General features: G+C 46.6%; 1 protein-coding gene across 4 annotated transcripts in view; it reads left to right on the top strand.

Moving 5' to 3' along the window:
- The first annotated feature begins 227 nt into the window (after window positions 1-227).
- Window positions 228-21,647, top strand: part of Uxs1 (UDP-glucuronate decarboxylase 1) — a 65,667-nt gene continuing 44,247 nt past the window's right edge. The window contains exons 1-4 of one of the 4 annotated variants that reach the window (XM_057751813.1): window positions 228-390; window positions 17,737-17,764; window positions 19,531-19,579; window positions 19,842-19,885. In XM_057751813.1, the coding sequence (XP_057607796.1) occupies window positions 297-390; window positions 17,737-17,764; window positions 19,531-19,579; window positions 19,842-19,885 (215 nt within the window). In that variant the 5' untranslated portion in view covers window positions 228-296. Of the gene's footprint in view, window positions 391-1,048; window positions 1,093-17,736; window positions 17,765-19,507; window positions 19,580-19,841; window positions 19,886-21,647 lie in introns of those variants that run through there. The other 3 variants (XM_057751812.1, XM_057751816.1, XM_057751815.1) reach the window with 3 other exon arrangements.

The following is a 21,647-nucleotide window of genomic DNA, read 5'->3' as shown; positions in this document are numbered from 1 at the left end:
CCTGCGCATGCGCGCTCCGCACTACCCGCTGCACCCGCCCTTCCCGTCTTGATTGACATTGTCTTAAAAGGCTCAGGCACCGCACTGCGCCTGCGGGAGAGGTGGAGGAGGCGGGAGGGGCGTGGTTGTGGGCGGGGCCGGAGGCCGGGACGGAGCCGCGCGAGCGCAGTGGCTCAGCGGGCAGGAAGCAAAGCGCGCGGGGGCGGGGCGGGCGCGCGGGGGCGGGGCTCGGGCCGCCGCGCATTGTGCAGCGGCTGGCCGGCGCGGCAGGCCCTGGACCCGTGCGGTTCCCGGGCATGGTGAGCAAGGGGCTGCTGCGCCTGGTCTCTTCAGTCAACCGCAGGAGGATGAAGCTGCTGCTGGCCATCGCGCTGCTCGCCTACGCTGCCTGTGAGTGCACGCGCGGTGGGCGGGAGCCCATTCATTCCCGCGCGGCGGCGGGGAGCGGGCTCTGCGGCCGAGTGGCGGGCTGTGCAGGGCCGGGATTCGGGTCCCCCGCTTCCACGAGGCTGAACTTGTGCAGTGGAGCCGCTGCTGCTTTGCTTGCAGCCCGTCTCCGCGTAGGCCCGGCGTCCGACCTGGTGGCGGGTGGAGGGGCCTTGCCCCGGACGCGGTGGTCATGTTCCCTGAACCGTAGACACTATACGGCGGGCTCGACCGACCTCGTTGCTCTCCGGCAGCTCGTACTGGCCACCGTGTCCGTGACGTCTGGGGAACCCGCTCGGTCCCGGCTAGCGATCCTGGAGAGTGCCGCTCGGGGACACCCTTGGGTACGGTGCTGGTTAAGAAGGATACAAATACTGTAGCCATTGGCAGGATCCCTACTCTGTTTGCTCCGCAGGAAAATTACTCAGCATTTAACTCTGGGGGGAGCCGAGTGTTGCCATCCCCCGTGGATGTCCTGTGTTGCCATGCTCCAGTGTTCAGCCCCTCCGCCCCCCCATTCCGTGCCAGGTACAACTCCGGCGGCGTGGCGGGACTAGAGCCAAGCCCGGGAAGGAGGCACACCATAGAGGACCGGGCGGGGCATGTGTCATTTGAGTCCTCACAGTCTGGCTATCTGGAGAGGGGGTAAAGCCACTGCGCAGGCAGGTGAGGGACCCTCCGCTTCTCAGAGGAGGCAAAGTCCTATTTTATTTTATTTTGTTGTTGTTGAACTGTGCGGTGGGGATATAATAGCTGCTATTAATACTTTACCGAGTACCAAAATTGGGCTAAAAATAGCTCTCAGAGTGAGTGCCTTCTAAATCTTGGCCACCCTAGCAGACATACTCAAAAAAAAAAGCCCTGCTAAGTGATTGAGTTTCCAGACTCTATTCACAGGTGAGTAGACACTTGGGAAAGTGAGTTTAGCTGATGGCTTGAAGGGTCTAGTAGGATGCGGCCTGCCTGCTACTGCTCAGCTGATCCAGGAGGAGGAGCCAGGACGCTCTGGAAAGGCTTCTGGTTGCTAGGAGAAGTTTTAGGTCTGGTTTGGTTTCTGCAGGGAAGAACTAGCCTCAAGTGTGAGGATCTGTTTCGAAAAGAACTCATATTCAAGAGAAATACCCCTTACAGCTGAGTAATTATTACTGTGATAATAGCAATGCCTGAGTTCGCTGAGTTCTTAACTGTGTGTAGGTATGACTCATCAACTGCCACGCTTGGTTATTTCACGTACCTTAAGATGTGGGTAATACCATTATTGTTACCATTTTATGGGTGAGAAAATTAAGAGCATGAGAGATGAGCACCTTTATTCGTCTGAGTCAGGCTTCATTCTAGTCCCCAAAAGGCCTTGATCTGGAACTAGAACTCAGTCCTTGGACAACAGTTTTGGTGTTGATTTTCTTACAGAGGGCTTCTAAGGTAGGCATCGGTGTTTAGAATTAATAAGTAGAGAATTTTTAGAGACATAGCAAGAGCTTTTAACAGCTGTTCTCTGGCACATCTCACTCAGTCTTGAACTTTGGCAGTTGTTGAAGGTGGCAGCCAGGCACAGCATGGTGTGCCCCAGCATCAGGCTTTTCTTTTGTGGGTACAGAACCTGGACCCAGTAGTTCAAGCACAGGGTTCGCACACTTGAGTGCATCAGAGTCACTCAGCGGAGTTTTAAAACACTTTGTTTTATATTTGACAAGTCTGGGATGTGCCTGGAACTTTCCCATTTCTAATATCTTCTAAGATGCTTTTGATGTGGTTTTAGAGAATCTTTTTTGGCTTGGTTGGTTTGGTTTGTTTGGTTGGTTTGGTTTGACCCTGAGTCCAGGATGGCCTTAGATTCTCAGCAACACAGAAGTCCTTCCGAGGGAGATCCTGCCTGGAAAACCATTTGCCAGGAGAGGGAAGGGCAAGGATCCAGTACTCCTGCAAATAAGGTTAAGTTCACAAACTGATGTGACAGGAGAATGCTCGGTGTTTATGGCAGGGACGCCCAAGAGAGAGCAGTCAAGGACGTTGGTTTCCCTGAGAAGCCAGAAAGAAGGATACCTAGGAGCTAACAGGAGGGGGTGCGTTCCAGAAACAGCAGCACTTGCAGAGACCCTGTGGCATGGAAGACAAACAGTAGTCTGATAATACACGGGGAAGAACAGTGTTCTGGGAGTGTGGAATGGCAGCACAATGAGGAAGCTACTCAGACAGGCAAGCTCTAGGTGACCAGCGAGGTCTTGGACTAGCTCAGAGAATGGGTGCTGAGTTTACCTATGAGGATTTAAAGGCTAGGTCGGAGACTGTATTAGTAATGAGTGGTACTGGTAAATCAGAGTTGCTTTGCCAGGAATGTTACAGGGCTTCTGATTGGTCCTATCAGAGGATGCTGGAAATGTATTCTATGGCAGCACCTGTGAGTTCTGTTTAACCTGAAGACCTTTTATTTGTTCTTTGGCAGTTTCACACATATAAACAATATATCCTGATCATATATACCCCCTCTCTCCTAGATACCCCAGCCCTGTTATGTCTTCTTTTTTGTTGTTAGCAATACACTAAGTCCAGTCAGTGCTGCCTGCTAGAATGTTGACTTGATCTTGTGTAGGTAACCATGGTAGCAATGAGTTCATGGGTACGGTGGTTGTGTCGCGAAAGATAGCATTTCACAACACTCCTTCCCATCTTCTAGGCCTTCGGTTTGCTCTTTCCTCCTGTTTCCTAAGATGTTCCCTCAGTGTTGGTTGGAAGAGTTATATCGATGCCTTGTTTAGGGTAGACACTGATGTCAGTGCTTTGACCAGGTCTCTTCTTTAGCAGAACAGAACAACAGTATTTGGTTGGGCCCTGGGGCGTGCAACCTTCTGAGCCATGGGCTTTTAACCAGCTTCATAGCTCTTGGTCTGAATTGCCTGTGGGTCTGGCTTCAGACCAATCCAAAGCAGTTGGTTGCTCTCTGTAACTTTTGTGACATCATTGCCACACAGGGCACATCTTTGCTGGAAGGTTGGTATTTTAGCATGAGGGTTACTGCGAGGATGCCATCTGTGACCTTTCACCCCCAGTGGCCTGTGTAACACCTTTTGTTACAATGAAAGCTAGTCAGCAGGGAGTACGTTTTCATATTGGTTTCAGCTTTATTTCCCTACATCCTGCCGCCAAAGTGCGTTGTCTTCAGCAGTGAAGATTTATCATCTAGTTCTGGCGAGCCTGTGAATCCTAATCTCACTCCTCATTAATAATCCTGCCCCGTTACAATAGAACATCACAACCACCTATGTGTAGCAATACACAAATACTCCCAATTATGACACCTTTGCCTTCAGTCTGCTTTCGAGAAATAGTCTTTCTCCCCCAGCCTTTGTGCCTGTTGTGGCTGATCTGCTGTCCTCCCTCTCCTGTACCTTCTATGTCAGGGCTGTGGGTGTGTGTTACCCTAGACTGACTCCAGTGTCACACTTCTTTTTCATGCAAATAGATGTTTTTATCTGCACGAAGGTCCCTTGCCTTTGCCTCAGCCCCTGTGGTACTTGAGACTACACATTGGGAGTACCCAAGGGAATGAGTTGAAATTCATTACAGCCTTCCACATAGATGGCAGAGGTTCACAATGCTTACCAGTGGTGCTTTTGGTTTTCAACCTGGACAGAATGGAAGAAGACCTGATGAGTCTTTGCAAGGTCTGTGGTCAGATAACCTCTGCACGGTGTGTTATTCAACAGTTTCCTCTGCCACCAGTCCACAGCTCTGACCTGCAGGCTCATGATTATGATCATTTTGGCCTCGTTCTCCTTCTGAATCTAACGCTTCTTCACTTCTCAGATGGACTGTAACTCTGACTTCTTTGGAAAGTGATCAGGTGTGTGCTTTCTTTTCCCCTTCGCCATGCTCTGGCTGACCCTATCCCCATGTCCACATGGTGTATTTGAGATCATTTGATGTTTACATGCATGACTAAATGATGCTGGATGGGAGCCATGCCCTGTGTTCTTGGTTATCTCCCCTGCCCCTTTTAAATGTGTTTTCTTTCTCTGTATTGTGACTGAGCCAACGTGTTTTTTTCTTTTCTTTTTTCCTAGTTGCCTTTGTCCAGGCTGCTTCTAAGTGTTATGACATTCTTGTGTTGGCACCTTCCAGAGACGTGGCTGGAGATGGGCTGCCAGCTTCAAAATCTGTGTGGCTCTGCCTACCATCAGGCACTTTGACACTTTATCCACAGTGCCTTTTCTTCATTCATGTTTAGGGATTGAATGAAGGTAGAATTCCAGAAAAGCATCTTTTCTGGATTTGGAAGCATTTTCCGTTCCTTCCCAACTTGTAGTGTTTGAGAAGCGTGAAGCCAGTTCTAGTGTTTCTGGAAAATGTCAGGCTCTGCCCTGTGCACCTAGTTGCCACTGTGTCCAGTCCACTGTCCCTTCTTTGGTGTCACCTTCTCTCTGCTTGGTGACCTTGAATAATGGTTGTGTTCACAGCCTGCTGGGGACAGAACAGGCATGCCAATCCTCACCTTTGGACTGGTGTTCTGTTGTGAAAGCAAGCTAAATTGTTGCTGTGGGTTTCTCTTCCTCTGGCTTGGCAATTAGCCCTTGTAAGGTGATGGAGCTATTCAGTTCCTCTCCATCTTGATTTTGAGACTCTCTTACTGAACCTGAAGCTCACCGATAGGGCTAGACTGGCTGGGCAACAAGCCCACAGACCCTCCTTTCTCTCTCTCCCTAGTGTTGGGATTATGCAGACCTGCACTGCTGTGTAAGATTTTTTTCATTGGTGCTGGGGGCCTTCATTCTTGTATGGCAAGCACTTTGCCCACTGAGCCATTTCCTCAGTCTGTTTTTATTTTTTTAAATATAAAATCCAGCAAAGATGTATATGTTATATTTCATTTGGGTGCCATATCTCATAAATTTCTTGATTGAATAGCCTTATTCACACACATGCATGTACATATACATACATGTTTTTCATGATATTTATCTTTTTTGAAATGTAAAGCCTACATCAGTTGTCTTCACAACATTCCCATTTTGGGTTTATCTGATTGCTTCATTGTTATTAAATTTGGGCGTACATTCTATTACAGACTTGGGATATAATTCAAGTGGCATTGTAGTTGTCTAGCATCAAAACCAATTTTCTTAATTAATGCTTGCTAACTGATATCACATCAGGAGACAAGTGATGTTGAGTTGTTTCTTCTGTTGGTGATGCCAAACCTGATGGACTGGAAGGGCTAGCTGTCACATTGCTTCTCTTACAAGTGCATGCCCCAAGCATAATTCTAGAGTGATTCTTGAGGCTGCATGTATCTGGTCCTCCTGCCTGGTGCAGTATTTCTGTGTGGGGGGATTATAGGTGGTGATTTTTCTAATTTAGTTAATCCATCTGCTCTTACTGCTATCTGAAAAGAACTCTCCATCCTTCCCTTTTCTTCTCATTCTCTGTATTAGTTTCTGGTGGGTACTGCTGTTGCCCAAGTGCATGGGCTTTAGAATAAGAGAAATATATTCTGACATCAGAGTTGTCAAGCCTGAGCTTCCTCCTCCAGCTCTCAGAGCTCCAGGTGTCCTGGCTTGTGTCTGCATCACTCCACCAGATCACATGGCTTCCTCATCTTCCAGCTGTAGAATCTTCATGGTGTTTTCTAGGAGGACATTTATCGCTGGTTTTAGGACACACCTGTATAATCTGGAATGATCATTTTGTCTTGAGATGCTTAATTACATCTGCGGTAAGTCTATGTAAGTTCTAGCAGTCAGAACAAGATACGTTTTGTGACCTTTCTTTCAATCATCTTTATTATGGTCTCTTTCTAAGAGCACTGTGTACTCATGCATTGTCTTTGAACGCTTGTGGCTTCTCCATGCTCTGGGCTCATCGTGTTCTTCCTGTGTTCTGAATCTGGGATGACCCATCTCTCCAAGGATCCCTGCTCCTCACAGTGGAGCCGCAGCCCTGTGCTTCACTGATGGCCATCGTTGTCCTCAGTCTATCACTCTGCACAGCTGGAAAATGCAGCTATTTTTTTCTGTGAGTTTTTGGTGATAACTTCCAATATAAATTTCAGTGTGGCTGGTTCCCTCCCCCCTCCCTCCCCCCTCCCTCCCTCCCTCCCTCCCTCCCTCCCTCCCTCCCTCCCTCCCTCCCTCCCTCCCTCCCTCCCTCCCTCCCTCCCCTGTTTCACACTGTCATTTCCTTTTGCCCTCAGTGAAAGTCTTGTGGCCAGCATCAACAGTTTAACTCATTTGATCTGTCTACAGGTAAAACACTAATGATGTTTCAGTGATAAATTCTCAGCTTTATCGTGTTGGTAAAACTGTTCAAATTTGCTAGCAACCAGATTTCAGATTTTTGAATTTGGATCCTTTTCCAGGCTAGTAATATGCACTAGAATTCTCAAGTGTTGTTGGGTAGCGGCAAAGCAAAACAGAGCCCTATGGCACCCACACTCTGGATCCTGAGGGGAAGCTGCTCATGCTCACGGTAGATAAGACGCTGTGCTGCTCGGCCAGCATGAGCTGGCGTTTTTGGTTTGTGATGAGTGTTGACTGTGTGTCAACCATGCACATGGGACAGAAAAAGAACTACCAGAATTCTCTTTCTGCTGCCTCACCATGAAGTTCCCGTCACTAGCTTGCTTTTCCTTTCTCCGTTAGATTTTGCAAATACAGACACTTGTGCGTCTGTATGGATGCCATCTTGCTGAGATGTGTGAGGGTTTGTGGAGGCCACCCTGTTTTCTTGCGGTGTAGTGATCCTCTGAGCAGTATCCAATGGGGAGGGGCCGTGCTTTCCAGACACCCCTGCAAAGGATAGACTTCTGTACAGGCTTCCACCAGCCTCATGCCAAGTGTCCCCGCTAAAGAATGTATTTGCAAATATTTATTTTGTACACATGTGAGAAAAGGGAAGTTGGGGTCCCCTTTTGTGGGTTCTTAGATTCATCGACAGAAGTACTTAAAAACAGACACGCAAAGAAACTTGAGGACTAGGTCAGGCGGTAGTGGCACACACCTTTAATTTCAGCACTCGTGGGGCAGAGGCAGGTGGATCTCTGAGTTCGAGGCCAGCCTGGCTACAAGAGCTAGCTCCAGGACAGGCTCCAAAGCTACAGAGAAACCCTGTCTTGATAAATAAAACAAGAAAAAAAGGAGAAGAAACTTCTTGGAGGAGGCCGTTTGTTGGTTCCCGGGCACTTAGACCTGAAATAGTCATACAGAAACTGTATTAATTAAATCACTGCTTGGCCAATTAGCTCTAGCCTCTTATTGAGTAACTCTTACGTAATAATTTAACCCATCTCCATTAATTTGTGTATTGCCTATCTCCGGCAGTGGCTCCATGACATTTCTCTGACTCTGCCTTTCTTTCTCCCATCATTCAGTTCCATCTCCCTGCCTACCTAACTTCTGCCCTATCAACAGGCCAAGGCAGTTTCTTTATTCATAAACCAATAAAAGCAACAAGTGCAGAAAGGACCTCCCACACCAGAAACCCGAGGACCATGTTGTCAGAGAGAGGAAAACAACAGGGCAGGCGAGCTGTAAATCCCCACGGCTGCTGGGAAGAAGGGCTAGAGAAGAGGACTCGTGCAGCACAGGGCTGTGGAAAGAGAGTCACAGTTTATGAGTTAGAGTGTAGAAAACAGTGAAGCAGCTTGAGAGAGTGAGGGGGCAGGGGCAGGGTCTTCAGCGGCAGTGCGAGTGCCCAGACTGCCCCTGCTGCAAGCTTAGGGTTCTGGCCAGTATTCAAAAATCAGAGAGGGCTGGGCGATGGTGGCGCACGCCTTTAATCCCAGCACTCGGGAGGCAGAGGCAGGCGGATCTCTGTGAGTTCGAGACCAGCCTGGTCTACAGAGCTAGTTCCAGGACAGGCTCCAAAACCACAGAGAAACCCTGTCTCGAAAAACCAAAAAAAAAAAAAAAAAAAAAATCAGAGAGGGGGAAAACTACACTTGAGGTAGAACTCTGCCAGGCTTGTGGTGTAGAGGGCTCAGCAGTGAGTCTGAGTGAGCTCCTATGTGTAGGGAAGCACTCTGGGATGCATGTGTGCATATATCTCATTCAAGGGTTAGTTACTGTTGTCAGCTTTCATGAACGAATGGGTGGTTGTCTGTCCAGGTGATTGACGAGCAAGCAACAGTGTCTTTGTAATATATAATTTTGGGGCAGTTTGGAAGGCAGTGTCTTTTCCAAGAGCCAGAGATGGGGCTCAGCCTTTCTTCTGTTGGCCTCCTGTTGCCTGCAGGAATGCTGCGCCAGTGGTGGGCTAGTCACCTACGGTGTTTGAATGAGAATGGCCCCTGTAGGCTCATATTTGAATGATTGGTCTCTAAGATGGTGGAACTGTTTGGGGAAGGATTAGAAATTGTGGCTGTGTTGGAGGAGGTGTTTTGCTAGGGGTAGACTTTGAACCCAAGATTCCCTCTTGCTCCCTGTGCCTCCCACTTGGGGATCAGGTGTAAGCTCTTAGCAACTACTGCATCAGTGCCCTGTCTGCCTGTCTGCCGCTTTGTTCCCCACCGTGATGATCATGGAGTCACCCTTTCAAACTGTTAAGCTTCCAGTTACTTTATTCCTTTTATGAGTTGCCTTGGCCATGGTGTCTCTTCGCAGCAGTAGATCTGTGATCAGTCACGACCTAACACTATCCCTACAGTTTAATCTGTACTTCCTTACTTCTCTTTTTGAGTGGCTGAGCATCCCTCCAACGTTTGAAACTACTGGTGTGTCTTTTTCTCTGTTGAGTTTTTCGTATACTTTCCTCTCATTTATTGGGAGTACGTTGGAAATGACAGTGTCTCAAGCCTGGTTCAGTAGAATACAAGGTTAAATTAGTTTTTGCTCTGGGTTCTTGATACAGTTGTCCTAAACCCTTGTAATATTCTGAGTGATGGGAATGTCTTCTGCCCCTTCTTAAAATACTCAAGTTTATGCCGGGGAGCTGGGTTAGCCTGGGCCCCAGGCTGTCACAAGGAGATTGCCATCAAACTGGAAGTGTCAGCCCCACTCCCTGGACCTTGGGGTTCTGGCCACAGACCTTGGTACAGTGAGATTGGGTTGGTGAAGCTATTGGAAGGGCATAGCCGCTATCCTAATTCTGACCTTGGCGTATGCTGGTGCTTCATTTGACTGTTTCCGGCTACATCCTCTCTAAACAGACCAACTAGGAATTCTAAGCATTGTCCTCAAGTGCTGTATCTAGTCCAGCACTGAGTGGGCAGTGGGGGGCGGGCGGGAACCACAGGAATTCCAGCTGTGCAGTTGGTCTCTCAGGTGGAAACAGCTCCATGGTATAAAGCCCTTTGCCTGGGAGGTCTTGGTGGCAGAGTGAGTGTATTTGTTGGGAACCCAGACTGGCGTTTAGAGATTTGGTGAGTGGGTTCCTGGTGTGGGAAAAGTCCACATGTTCTATATCAGAAGCAGGGCTTAGGATCTCCGTTGTCAGCAGTTTCCTGTTTCTCGTGCCATTCCTTACAACTTGTTCAAGATAGAGTGGCAAGTACCTCGAGAAACAGGCCATCCGAATCTGAAGGAACAAGGGCAGCATTCAGCTGATAGACAACTGAAGAAGGACGCTAAAAAAGAAGCCACACTAGCTCAGAGTTGAGGATAATAAAAGGTTATTTATTTAGGGGTAGACTCACAGATCACAATCCTCTGCTCGAATGGGGAACAGCAACCAAATCCAGCAGCCTGGAAAGAGGCCAGATAAGTGCTTTACATCAGCGTATATAGTGTAAGAGGCCACGCCCACGTGGGCGGGTAACTTAAAGGCTACTGGGTAGGCATTCCTACAGCAGACAACGTTTGGGTATTGGAGTTGAAGGTGGAGGGGAGCATGAGCCAGAGTGGCAGGAGACAGGTACAAGGAGACTGAGTTCTGAAGTCAGAAAAAGCAGACTATGAATGAAGATCAGTGGGCTTGGGCAGAACCTCACGTTGGCCTCTCTGCCCCAAATGCTACCTCTGTGCCTCTCGTGGGTGCAGCCTGTTGGTGGTAGACATGTTGGCAGGTTTTAGCCCTGGCATATTCTCTCCATGCCAGCGCTGTGGACTGACCATGGCTTGGAATTCAAATGCTGAGAAAATGGAGCCCTGATTGGGTCACGGTGTAGTCTCGTGAATATTAATGCCCCAGAGGGCTGGTCTGTAAGTCTACCAAGCAACCACTTGTTCAGAATGTGTCATCCACAAACCTGTAAGTTCTCACAAGACAAAAGCCTGTTTGTCCTCACAGTTAGCCTCCAAATTGGATGGAGCACAGTTAGGTTGTTTGTAAGTCTCGGAGTCTGGAACTTGGTCACAGCTGCCTGAGGTGACTCACACAAGTCCAGGAATGTTTATTGTCAAGTCTTGTGGCTCTCATGGTAAGCGTCTAGTTGCTGAGACGAGTCACAGTTCTCTGTGTGCCCTGGGCCCACATCCATGCCACCTTTGCTTTTTAAAAATGTCTTTCCATTCTGCAAATGTGACAGTTTTAAGAACACCGCAGAGAACAGACAAGCGTCAAGGCAAGGAGCAGTCACTTCAGGCCTTATCTTTTCGGATAGAGTGGTTTCATCTGTCCCTCTTCAGGAAACTGTAACTTGGGACAAGCCTTGCTCTTTCCCTTAGAAAATGAAGCGTCTATGCTCTCTGCTTTCCAGGGATATAAATACTTAAAACTTACTGTGCAGAAAGGCCAGTGTGTGTAGAGAACGTGGAAACAAACTGCTGAGGCAGGAGTTTCCTTGCAGGCTAGCAGGGCAGTGGAACCTCTCTTCAGAGTGCCTTTCAGATCTTTTGACCGCTTTTTTGTTGCTTGGATTTTTTTTTTCTTCCTTCCTGGTTTAGCTATTTTGAGTTTCTGTAACCAAAATAAATAAGTAAAGTAGAACAGCAAGAGAAAACATTTGGCCTTCTTCAGACAGCCTGCTTTTCAGAGGGAGTCTGAATGTGCTAGGGGAGAAAAACCATGTTGTCAGGGTGCTGAGACCTCGCAGTGCTATTCTGAGTATCTTTGAGCATTTTATAGCATTTTCAGAAATGCAAACAGAACACGCCACTTCTCGTTGATGTAAATACTCTAGGTGCCTGGGTTTCATTTGTGTTTTTCTTTAAAGAAGTGAGCAGGCAGCTGGTTTATGTCAGCAGCAGCAGCAGCAGATCGGAGGTGTGGGGGCGGCTCAGCTCTAAGAGAAAGAATTCAATACCTGGGCTGCCCATGGGAGCTACTAGTAGGCAGGCTTTCTGGGATGGCCGTGACCTCTGAGGGGGGGGCCTCTGAAGGAGACTGCCAAGGTGGGGTCTTTTCTGTTTTCCTCTTAGTTCCTTTGCGATTGTGTAGTTTACTTCGAGTCCCTCCTCCCTTTACTCCAGTACACCTTAATTACTTACAGGTGACGTACCCAGGTTCTGAGTGTGGTGCAGGAGACCCCACCACCATCACCACACACACAGTGCCTGCTTCAGGCCCCCACTTGCCTGTGTTCTCTACCCCATCCCCACTCACTAGTACAGCTGCAGCAGTGGGTACTGGAGCAGGAGTGGAGGCCTCCTGGGTCACCTGGCTGTCCTACAGTGAGGAGTTGAGCTGTGGTCTGTTTTATAGATGGGGAAACTGAGGTGTACAACAGTTACATATTTTGCCCTGGTTTAATTTTGCAGTGAGTTTGTGCTGTGTCATACAAGGACTAAAAAAAATTCCTATGACATTTGCTAGCTTTTAGGTTTATTCTTTGTTTAAACATTATGATAAAATATACATAATATAAAATTTACCACTTTAGTGTTCTCTGTGTGTGTGTGTGTATCTGAGTATGCTAATATGTACTGTATCACGTTTCTCTCCCAGCCAGTGTTTTAAACATTTCTAAGTATATGGTTCAGAAATGCCAAGTATATTTTATAACCTGTCCCTAGAATATTTTAATCTTTCCCCATCTGATGCTGTGGACCAATTATATAGCTCCCCCAGCCTTCCCTCCAGCTCCTGATTATTGTGCTTTCTATCATATGAATATGACCACAGTGAAAACTTCTTCATATATTCATACATTGTGTGTGCACATGTGTATGTGCCTGTGTGTGTGAGCGTGCACATGTGTATATGTGAATGTATGTCTGTGCATAAATGTATGTGTGCATGTGTGTGTCTGTGTGTGAGTGCTTAGTATTTTTACTTAGGCTCATCCACATTGTAGCATGTATTAGAATTTCCTTCTTAAGTCTAAGTGATATTCCACTGTGTTTATCACTCTGCCTATTGTTCATCTGATCATAGGTACTCGGGTTGCTTCCACCTTCATACTATTTAAAATGATGCTGCCTGGGTATAATCATAGCTCAAGGCCTTGCTTTCAATTCTTTTTACTAATTCTTTGAGAATTTCATACATGTATGCAATATATTTGATCATATTCACCTCCTACTCCTTCCTCTAATTTGTTTTTATTTTGGTGGTTGTATACACGATCTGTGGCCTGAGTGTGGTGGTCAGAGGGTTACTTTCAGGAGTCTGTCCTCATTCTACCTTGTTTCAGTGGCCTCTTTGGTAGTTTCTCGTGCGGTATACTTCAGGCTAGCTGGCCCTTGAGCTTTCTGGTCAAGTTTTCTGTTCAAGTGCTGGGATTATAGCTCTATGCCACCCCATCTGACTTTTTAAAGTGGACTCCGGAGCTTTCATGGCAAGCAGTTTTACCTCCTGAGCCATCTCTCTGGTCCCTGTTCTTTGCTCTCTATACGCAGAGCGGGTGGGTCATATGGTAATTGTGCTTTAAGTTTTTATTCCACAGCAGCCACACTGTGTTCTTCCCACCACTGAGCTGGAGACGCAGCCCACAGCTCATTCTTTGTCATGGCAGCCTTTCTCGTGGGCCCGAGGTAGGTGTGTAAGCTTTTCGTGAGACAAGTCTTGCAAGAAATGCTGCTTTGCTGCAGTTTCTGATAGGATGCAGATAATATGTGTGTGAGAGGGGTGTATATGTATTTGCGGGTTCCTATTAGAGATCAAACCAACCACGGGCTGACGATATTAAAAATGGTACTCAGCATGCAGAGCTTTTCTTCTGTTTAGTCCCTAAACAAAAGCATAAGCATAATATTACATAGTATTTGTATTGTAGGAAGTGGTGTAGAGGTGATTTCAAGTGTGTGTTAGGTTACATACAAATACAAGATGGGGGGGGGGCGTGTGCACTTGTGACTTTTTCTTGCCGGAGAGGAGTCCTGGAGCCTTGGCATGAGTACCAGGGGTTAACTGGATTTGGCTGGATTGAATTGGGAGGCATTTTCCTTTCCACCTGCCCTTTTCTTACTGGTGGGAGATCCAGCAGCGTCCTGTCTTCCTTCATTGGACATTCGATGTGGCTGAAAGGAGAGGGCTGCACACTGTGGCGGTCCTAGGTGGTCAGTTGTCATTTTGTCTAGACCAGTTCTCTGAGCTTACCAAACAATAGTGATCTCTTTCTGTGTACTGTCTGCCGGGCCCCCAGTTATTCAGAGCATGGCGGTATTGAATCTGCTTTTTGAAGAGATTATTAAATCTACTGTATATGCCTACCCTGCTATACACACACCTGCTGTGTTTTTCCATGGCTGGCTCCTCCAGAGACACCCACCCCCCATTCCCGCCTTCTTTGCTCTGCCCTACACTTGCAGTCCCCTCTACTCCGAGCCCCCACCTGCAGCCCCCTCTCCCACTGCTCACATCCCTCCCCTCCTCTCTCCATGCCTTTCTCTTGGTCTCATTCCTTCACTACCAGAGTCCTATTCCGCACATCCCTGACTCCGCCTGCCATACCCCGCCCCATGACTTAATGATTGCCGGGGCACACTGTTAGCCTGACCGCCAGAAACCACTGTGTCACAGAGAGTCTGCCCACCCTGATGGCTCCCCCTGTGGAAAATGAGTCCTGAGTGCTTCCTCAGGTAGGGTGCAGCCCACTGAGTGTCATATTTGTGGATGGAGGGACAGGTGTGAATTGTGCCCTTGGGCGTTTGGTTTAGATCCCTTCCCCACATGCTGGCCCTCTTTGGCCCCACGAACTCTCAATGAAAAGACTGACTTAACCATTCAAAAATTTAAGGCAGCAACCCGACAAACAGGCTGGCGTGGCTTGCTCTGCGCGGGGTCCCCAGTACTGCCTTCCGCTGCTGTCTCTGTAGTTTGCACCCTCGAATGATGAGGCCCGATGGTACCTGAGCTTCGTGGCTTCCAGAACAATGGGGAGAGTGGTGCTTTAACAACTTTGCCTGGTCTGATGCTGGGGTACTGGGGAGAGTTTCTGCCTTTCTTGCTCTCTTTTTAACAACTCTGTTTTCATAAGAAGATCTAAAGAGATAACACTCCTTTAGTAGCGTCAGGGAAGGTATATTTCCATTCTTTGAGAAAAAATACTGCCACATTGTCCTTAGGGTCATCCTACATCCGTTTAACAAGCAAACACCAGAGAAACGGTGTGGTTGCATTTCCTGAAGCACCCAGGTCTCTGTTGGTAGCTGAGGTGCCGTGGAGAGTAACACTCCTTATCACCTCGTGCTTGTTTCTTTGATAGTTGTGAAGTCAGCTGTCCGTTGTTTGCTTTAGAATGAGTCTCTCCCTGTAGCCCAGAAACTTGCTATACAGCCTGACTGGCCACAAACTCGGTCCTCCTGTCTCAGCCTCCTAAGTGCTGTGATTATATGCATGACTCACCATGGCTGGTTCACAATGTCAATATTCAAATAATCGAGGACACTTGGAGCATCTCTTCCTCTTCTGGCTAACCGAGTTGCCTTCCCCAAAGGTGTCTGAGTCATCCAAATAGATTTGTTTGCACCCCATGTCTCTAAACAACATTGAGACACATTTAATGTGCTGGTGGCTTTAGACCATCAGCTTTTCTGTATTTGCCATCTTTATATGTGGAGGAAAGCTTTCTCTGCAGAGCATATCCCACTCATCTGATGGTTGCACAGAACTCAGGTACATGTACATCCTGCTGTCCTCATTAAGACGGAAAGCCTTTGCATAGGAGCTCAGCATCAGAGTTCTGCTCCTGCCGACTGGTTCTTACAGCACCCAGGACTAGTAATAGAACCCTAGCTCACAGCCTGCTTGGGGCTCCAAGATCAGCTGTTTTAAAGTTCTCCTTGCCATCCCAGCTAGTTAGAGTTCCCTAGAGGACCAGCCCATAGAACACACACACACACACACACCATAGAATGCACTTACACATGTGTGCACATACACATTTGTTAGTTAAAGGTGAAAGATTTCTGCAATCTGAAGAGAGACCAGAGTTTAATCAATACTCTGGAAATAGTACAACAGTTGCATTATACCAGAGAAAGCCAAGAGTCTGGTATTTGCTTCGTTTGAAAGACTAGTGCCTCAGCAGTCCCTGTCTATGCCAAAGACCTGGAGGATTCCTGGAGAGCTGCTGGTCCTCAGCCCACATTCAAAGGCAGGAGATGTTGGTTAAAATATCTGAGAAAGAATCAGCAGCAGCCACAAAGTAAATTAATTTGGTAGCAAGAGGCAAGGCCAACTGATCAAAAGGCAGGTGATTTTCTTTTTGCCATGGCTTATTTATCTAGGCTGCTACCTGAAGGTGTTGCCTGCATTTGGGATGGGCCTTCCTACATCAGCCAAGGGCAATCAAGTCAGTTCTTCAAGCGACACTCTGCTCAGATGATTCACACTTGTGGGAAATTGACATTTAAAAGCAGTCATCACACCGAGTTCATTCTTTGCTATTATAATCTACATTGTGTATGTGCAGGTAGTTAGGACAGGGACTGTCCTCCCGGTGCAGATGAGGGCTCTGCAGTGGAACAGAGGAAGGACCCCAAAAGAGCATCTGAGGGGCCAGTTAGTCAGGATCTGGGAAGGCCAGAGGCAGGGGAAGAAAGGATTGATGGCCCCTTGGGAAGAGAGTATTTGGTGTTGTGCGGTGCCCTGGTGATGAGACCAGAGAAGTGGTGGCCGAGCCTTATTGCAGAGGGTTCTTCCACCAGCCTGCTCAGTAATATGGGACAAGGGCATTCTGGGTTCACCTGTGTGGTAAGAATGTCCCGCACCGCATAGCCTGGGGCATTTGAGTACTTGGTTTCCAGTTGGAAATTCTGTTGAAGAACCTTGTTGGAAAGTCTTGTGCCACCTGTAGTTTTCTCTCTCTGCTTGATGCCCATCGTAAAGGACATGAGCTCTCAGCGTAGCATGAAAACATGCTTTCCTTTTCCCTACCGTGATGGAACTCTTACCCTTCTGGAACTGTAGTCCCAAACAACCCCTTGTTCTTGTCCATAATAACTGGGACCAGACGTGTTTCAGATTCTAGAGGTTTTTATCATTTTATTTTAAAAAAATTATTTAATTTTATTTTATGTGTGTTGTGTGTGGGTGTCAGATCCCCTGGAACTGCAGTTACAGACAGTTATGAGCTGTCATGTGGGTTCTGGGAGTTGAACCTGGGTCCTCTGAAAGAGCAACCAGTCCTCTTAACCAATGAGCCATCTCTTCAGGCCCTCCAGAGGTTTTTTTTTTTTTTTTTTTTTTAAAGAGTATTTGCATGTCCTTGAGCTGTCTTGAGAAGGGAACTGACTCTAAACACAAAGTTCATGTGTTTCTTATACTTGCAGCCTAAAGATAATTTTATATAATATTCCAAATAATTTTGAGCATGAAACTGAATTTCATGGCATGGAATTTCCGGATTGTCATAGTATCAAACCAAGGCTCAGCTTCAGATTTGGGCACATTTCAGATGCCAGATTCTGAATTAGAAATTCTCAACATTTTGATGTGTTTAGATATCTATTATAAGATGCCACTATTGGGTCAGGACCGATTCTCTGCAGTTCCTAGCAGTAACTGTGATCTGACACCTGGTAGATAGCCTGCTGCTGGTCAGGTGCCTGTGCCCAGAGAGGGAGAGGGCTGACAAGTGCCTGCTGTAGAGGAGGCAGGGAAGTGCTGAAGGAATGGATTCCCTGCAGAGGGCCACCACTCAGGCCCAGAGAGCTTCTCTGGGCTCCGCTGTATCATCAGGCTCAGAGGAGAGCTGGGGTTGAACCCGGCTTCTTTAAGTTGTGCAATTCTTTGACTTCTGCTTTTTGTTTTTTTTAAGGAATGAATCTTTCTTAAACCAGAATGTTGAGGACAAAATGTCAGAACTGCAGATGTACATAGGAATCTTATTTTCCACGTCTTATGATTTTTCTGAAAGCAGTGTATGTTTTATTGTTTTTGTGAATTCTTTTTTCCAGTGAATTTTAAAAAGCATATAAAAATTAAAATTTGATCAGTTGGAATCCCTGAATATTATAGATGTAAATACTGATTTTTTTTTTCTTCTTTTTCTTGCAGCTGTTTGGGGCAACCTTATTAACATGAGGTAATTATTTTTAATTGTTTGGGCATTGTGGTTGGGTTTTATAGTGTCGGTTGTAACTCAGTTTGATCATGAGTTAATTGAGTATTTTTGATGAAGCTGTTATGTTATTGCACATCTGGGTGTTTCATCTCTCCAATGGGTATTCTCAAGGGAGGCAAGGGATCTTAGAATTTATCCCAGCGAAGTTCAGCTGGAAATGATGGCCACTGTGTTGCCTGCCTCCCTCTGCCTCCCCTCGTAGATGTACACAGCTGACACTAGCCTCTATTACTCACATGCACAGTGCATTCTGGGTGGCTCTTGCACAGCTCTTCCAGAAGGATGATGTCTTAGAAATCATGGTTAACCTTTTGCCTCGGGGAGCCAGCTACAGCTTGAGCCTTCCCTACCTCTAAACTGCTTGGGACCAGAGACATTCAGATTTTACAGGGTTTTTATTTCCTTTTTTCATGTTTTAGAACATTTATGCATGTATAATGAAACATGGGGTAGGATCCATGTTTAAACACGGAGTTCACTTATGTTTCTTACACATTCATAACCTGAAAGTGACTTTATAGATACTTTTGGTCGGCCTGTGTTTTGACCCTGACGTCACCTGAGGTCAGCTGTGGAATTTTCTTGTTGGTGTCGCCATGTTTCAGATTTCAGAGTATTTAGGATTTTAGATGCTTGGATTTTCAGTTTGGGATGTTTGCCTGTACTAGATGTGGCTGTCTAGACCTCCTTCCTGTCTGGGGCTAAGGCTTGTGGGACCCTCTAGCTTGAGTGTACCTGTTTTGTTGTTGTTCCTATTTTGCTTTGTTTGTTTGGGGACAAAGTATTACAATGTCGCACAGGCTACCTTTGAATTTACAGTGTAGCTCAGATTGCCTCAAGTCCATGATTTCCCCACCTCAGGCTCCCGACTGCTAGGATTATAGTCATTCATTATCAGTCTGGCCTTCTAAAGTTTGTTTTTTAATAGGCCGTAGGGATTCTAGTAAGATTAAGAATCCTTGTGTAGCAGGTTAAAAAAAAAAACAACACCTAAAAACCAACTGAAGAGTAACAAGCTTTCATTTTACAAGCAGGTTTGCTACAATAGTGCACTTGTCTGCCTTCGGGGACTTTTGCTCCACTTTGTTATCTCCTGCTATCAGGAGACGGAAGAGTTCCACTGCTGTTCCTGATGGGGATGTTGGCACTGGGATCTTCAAGCTGCACACAAGAAACAAGCTGGCTTCCCCACCCCCAGCAGCCTCTTCTTGTGGAGTTGGTTTTGCTTGCAAGGCTGCTGGGGCTGTGTTGATCTGATTCCCACTGCCAGTGTGTCCCCTAACAAAGGCGGCTGTGTGTGGATGGGTGGGGTGGTCAGGTCTCTCTTAAAGGTACTCTGTTTTTCCTTGGAATAACTACAATTTTGTGTTAAATCCCTGAGGAAGCCCGGTAGACAAACACAGACTCCTATAGACATGCTACACCCTGCATCTTAAAATTTCGTGTTGGGTGTAACATGGAAGTAAGATCATTTAGTTTAATTGAACCAATCTGTTGGGGGGAAAATCCCAAGTGTTCATAGACCTGAGGAGATTGCCTCACACTCTCTCATTGTCCTCTTCTGTGCCCCCTGCTGGGGAGAGCTGGAAGTGTCGGGGTCAGTACTTGAGCAAGATGGGCAGAGGGTCTGTAAGTAGGATTTACTTTGGGGTAATTGGTTCAAAAACAAATCTTGAAGGCACTAAGTCTTTCAACTGATCTCAGTTCTGCAGCTTTCTGCTCAACAGGTCTCTCCAGGAAAACAGTGAACTAAAGCTTGAAAGCAAGATCGAAGAGGTTAGTGTCTCTTCCGCTCTGCTCCTGGCCCATTCATATATCTGTCAACCCACCTTCCTTGTGGGATGGGGTGGGGAGGGAGATTCATGCGTTTTGTTTGGTGCCTCTGCAACTGAAGCATCATTCTGTTCCATATGGGGACTTTCTGCTTGTTGTCTGTAGACCATTTACCCTATTAAAATCTGTTCCCTCCAGTGTTAAGCTAGGGCAAAAGTAATAAAAGGCCTGCTTCCTTTACAACTGATTTCTGTTCTTGTTCCAGATTGTTGAACCATTAAGAGAGAAAATCAGAGATTTGGAAAAAAGGTATGCACCCTTTTTTGTTTTGACTGTAAGAAAATGTCTTAGGTGAGTGACAGGAAATATCAGTGTTAAAATGTTCATCTCAGTTGAGTTCATTGTATAAGAAAGTTATGTGTGAACTTAGAAAATATAAAAAATTAAGGCATTCTTAAGAGAGACCTTTCTCTTCCCTACGCAGCTGAGTGTTTAAAGTCGGAACATAGTGGTGATGGTTGAGAGGCAGTCTGTGTTGTGCAGTCTCCTGGAGCTCAGTGGATCCTCACTGGTCTCGAGTCTAGCTCACAGTCCTCCTACCTAGTCCTCCAGATTCTGCACTTCCACACCAGGTGTTGGATGTGGTGTTTTTAAAAACCCTTTGTCATTAAGGACGATTTCCTTTGAAAACAATAGAATTCCTTTAAGAAAACAAAAAGGGAGATTTTGTTTGCTTGTGATTTGAAGTTAATTTTTACTGTGGTTTTTATAAAAATCTTGACAAGAGATCTTAAGTTTTAAAAATCAGCCGGGGAGCTACTTCGGTGGATAAAGTGCTTACCCTGTAAGAATGAGGCTGGAGTTCGGAACCCCAAGCCCACACGGAAGCCCATAGATGTGCATTTCCTGCAGTGCTGGTGGGACAGTTGATCCTCCTGACTAATTTTTTGTTTTTTGTTTTGGTTTTTTTTTTGACTGCTTTTCCCCATGATTCATCCCCCCAACCCCAACACACATACCTTCTTGTCCCCACCACACCTTCTCTCACTTTTTTGTTGTCAGTTTTTGGTGATGCACTAAGTCCAGTTTCTGATGCCGGCTGGAATGTTGTTCAGTCTTGTGCAGGTAACCGCAGCTGCCGTGAGTTCCTGGGTGCAGCGGCCATGTCAAGTCCCCAGACAGTATTTCACGGCATCTCCTCCCATCCTTGAGCTCTTTGATTCTTTCTACCACTTCTGCAGTTCCAAAGAGCCTAGGGGTGTGACGTGGGCTGACACTTCACACTAAGCACAAAACAGTCACTTGTTCTCAGCACTCTGTCAAATTATGAGTCTGCTCATTAACTATTGCCAACTGTTAACAAAGGTGACTCTGACTGAGGTCAAGAAAGCACTAATCTAAGTGTGTGTGTGTGTGTGTGTGTGTATCCATGAGGAGATATATGTATGTGTGTATATATATGCTTATGTACATGTGTGTATATATATATGTGTGTATATATATGTATGTATGTATGTATGTATGTATGTATGTATGTATGTATCACCCACGCATACACCCTTGAGGTAGTTTGACATTGTGTCTATATAGTAAGTCAACATTTGTATGTTCCTCCCTGAGACCTGGGACCTCCCCAGCGACAGCATTTTGACCAGGTGTACAGCGCCAGGCTTGAACTCCTTCCTGTGGAGTGCACCTCAAACTAATCCAAAAGCAGTTAACTTTCCTGTAACCTCTTACCACTATTGCACTAGTGGGTACATCTGACTGCTGATTGGTACTGTAGCATTCTGGCTCTACCAGTGGAGACTTTCCTCCGCAGCGCTGGCACAGTGCCTTTTGGCTCTATAAAGGCTAGCCAGCAAGGACAAAGTTATCAGACCAGTTCTAGACTGGTTTCTCCGTGTTCAGCAACCCAAGTGTCTTCTGTCTTCAGTGGCAGTCTTGGCACCTGGTTATGGTGCAGTGGTGACAGCTTGTATTATTTGGTGCGCCGTGGGACCTTCCTCATCAGTAACACATAGGCAACAAGATTTTAATTAAGTTATCCATGATTGCTAGGAGTATCATT

Source organism: Chionomys nivalis, chromosome 19, assembly GCF_950005125.1.
Source record: "Chionomys nivalis chromosome 19, mChiNiv1.1, whole genome shotgun sequence".
In the NCBI taxonomy this organism is placed as follows: domain Eukaryota; kingdom Metazoa; phylum Chordata; class Mammalia; order Rodentia; family Cricetidae; genus Chionomys; species Chionomys nivalis.
Note: the sequence above shows the minus strand (reverse complement) of the source record. Positions and strands in the feature narration are given on the sequence as shown.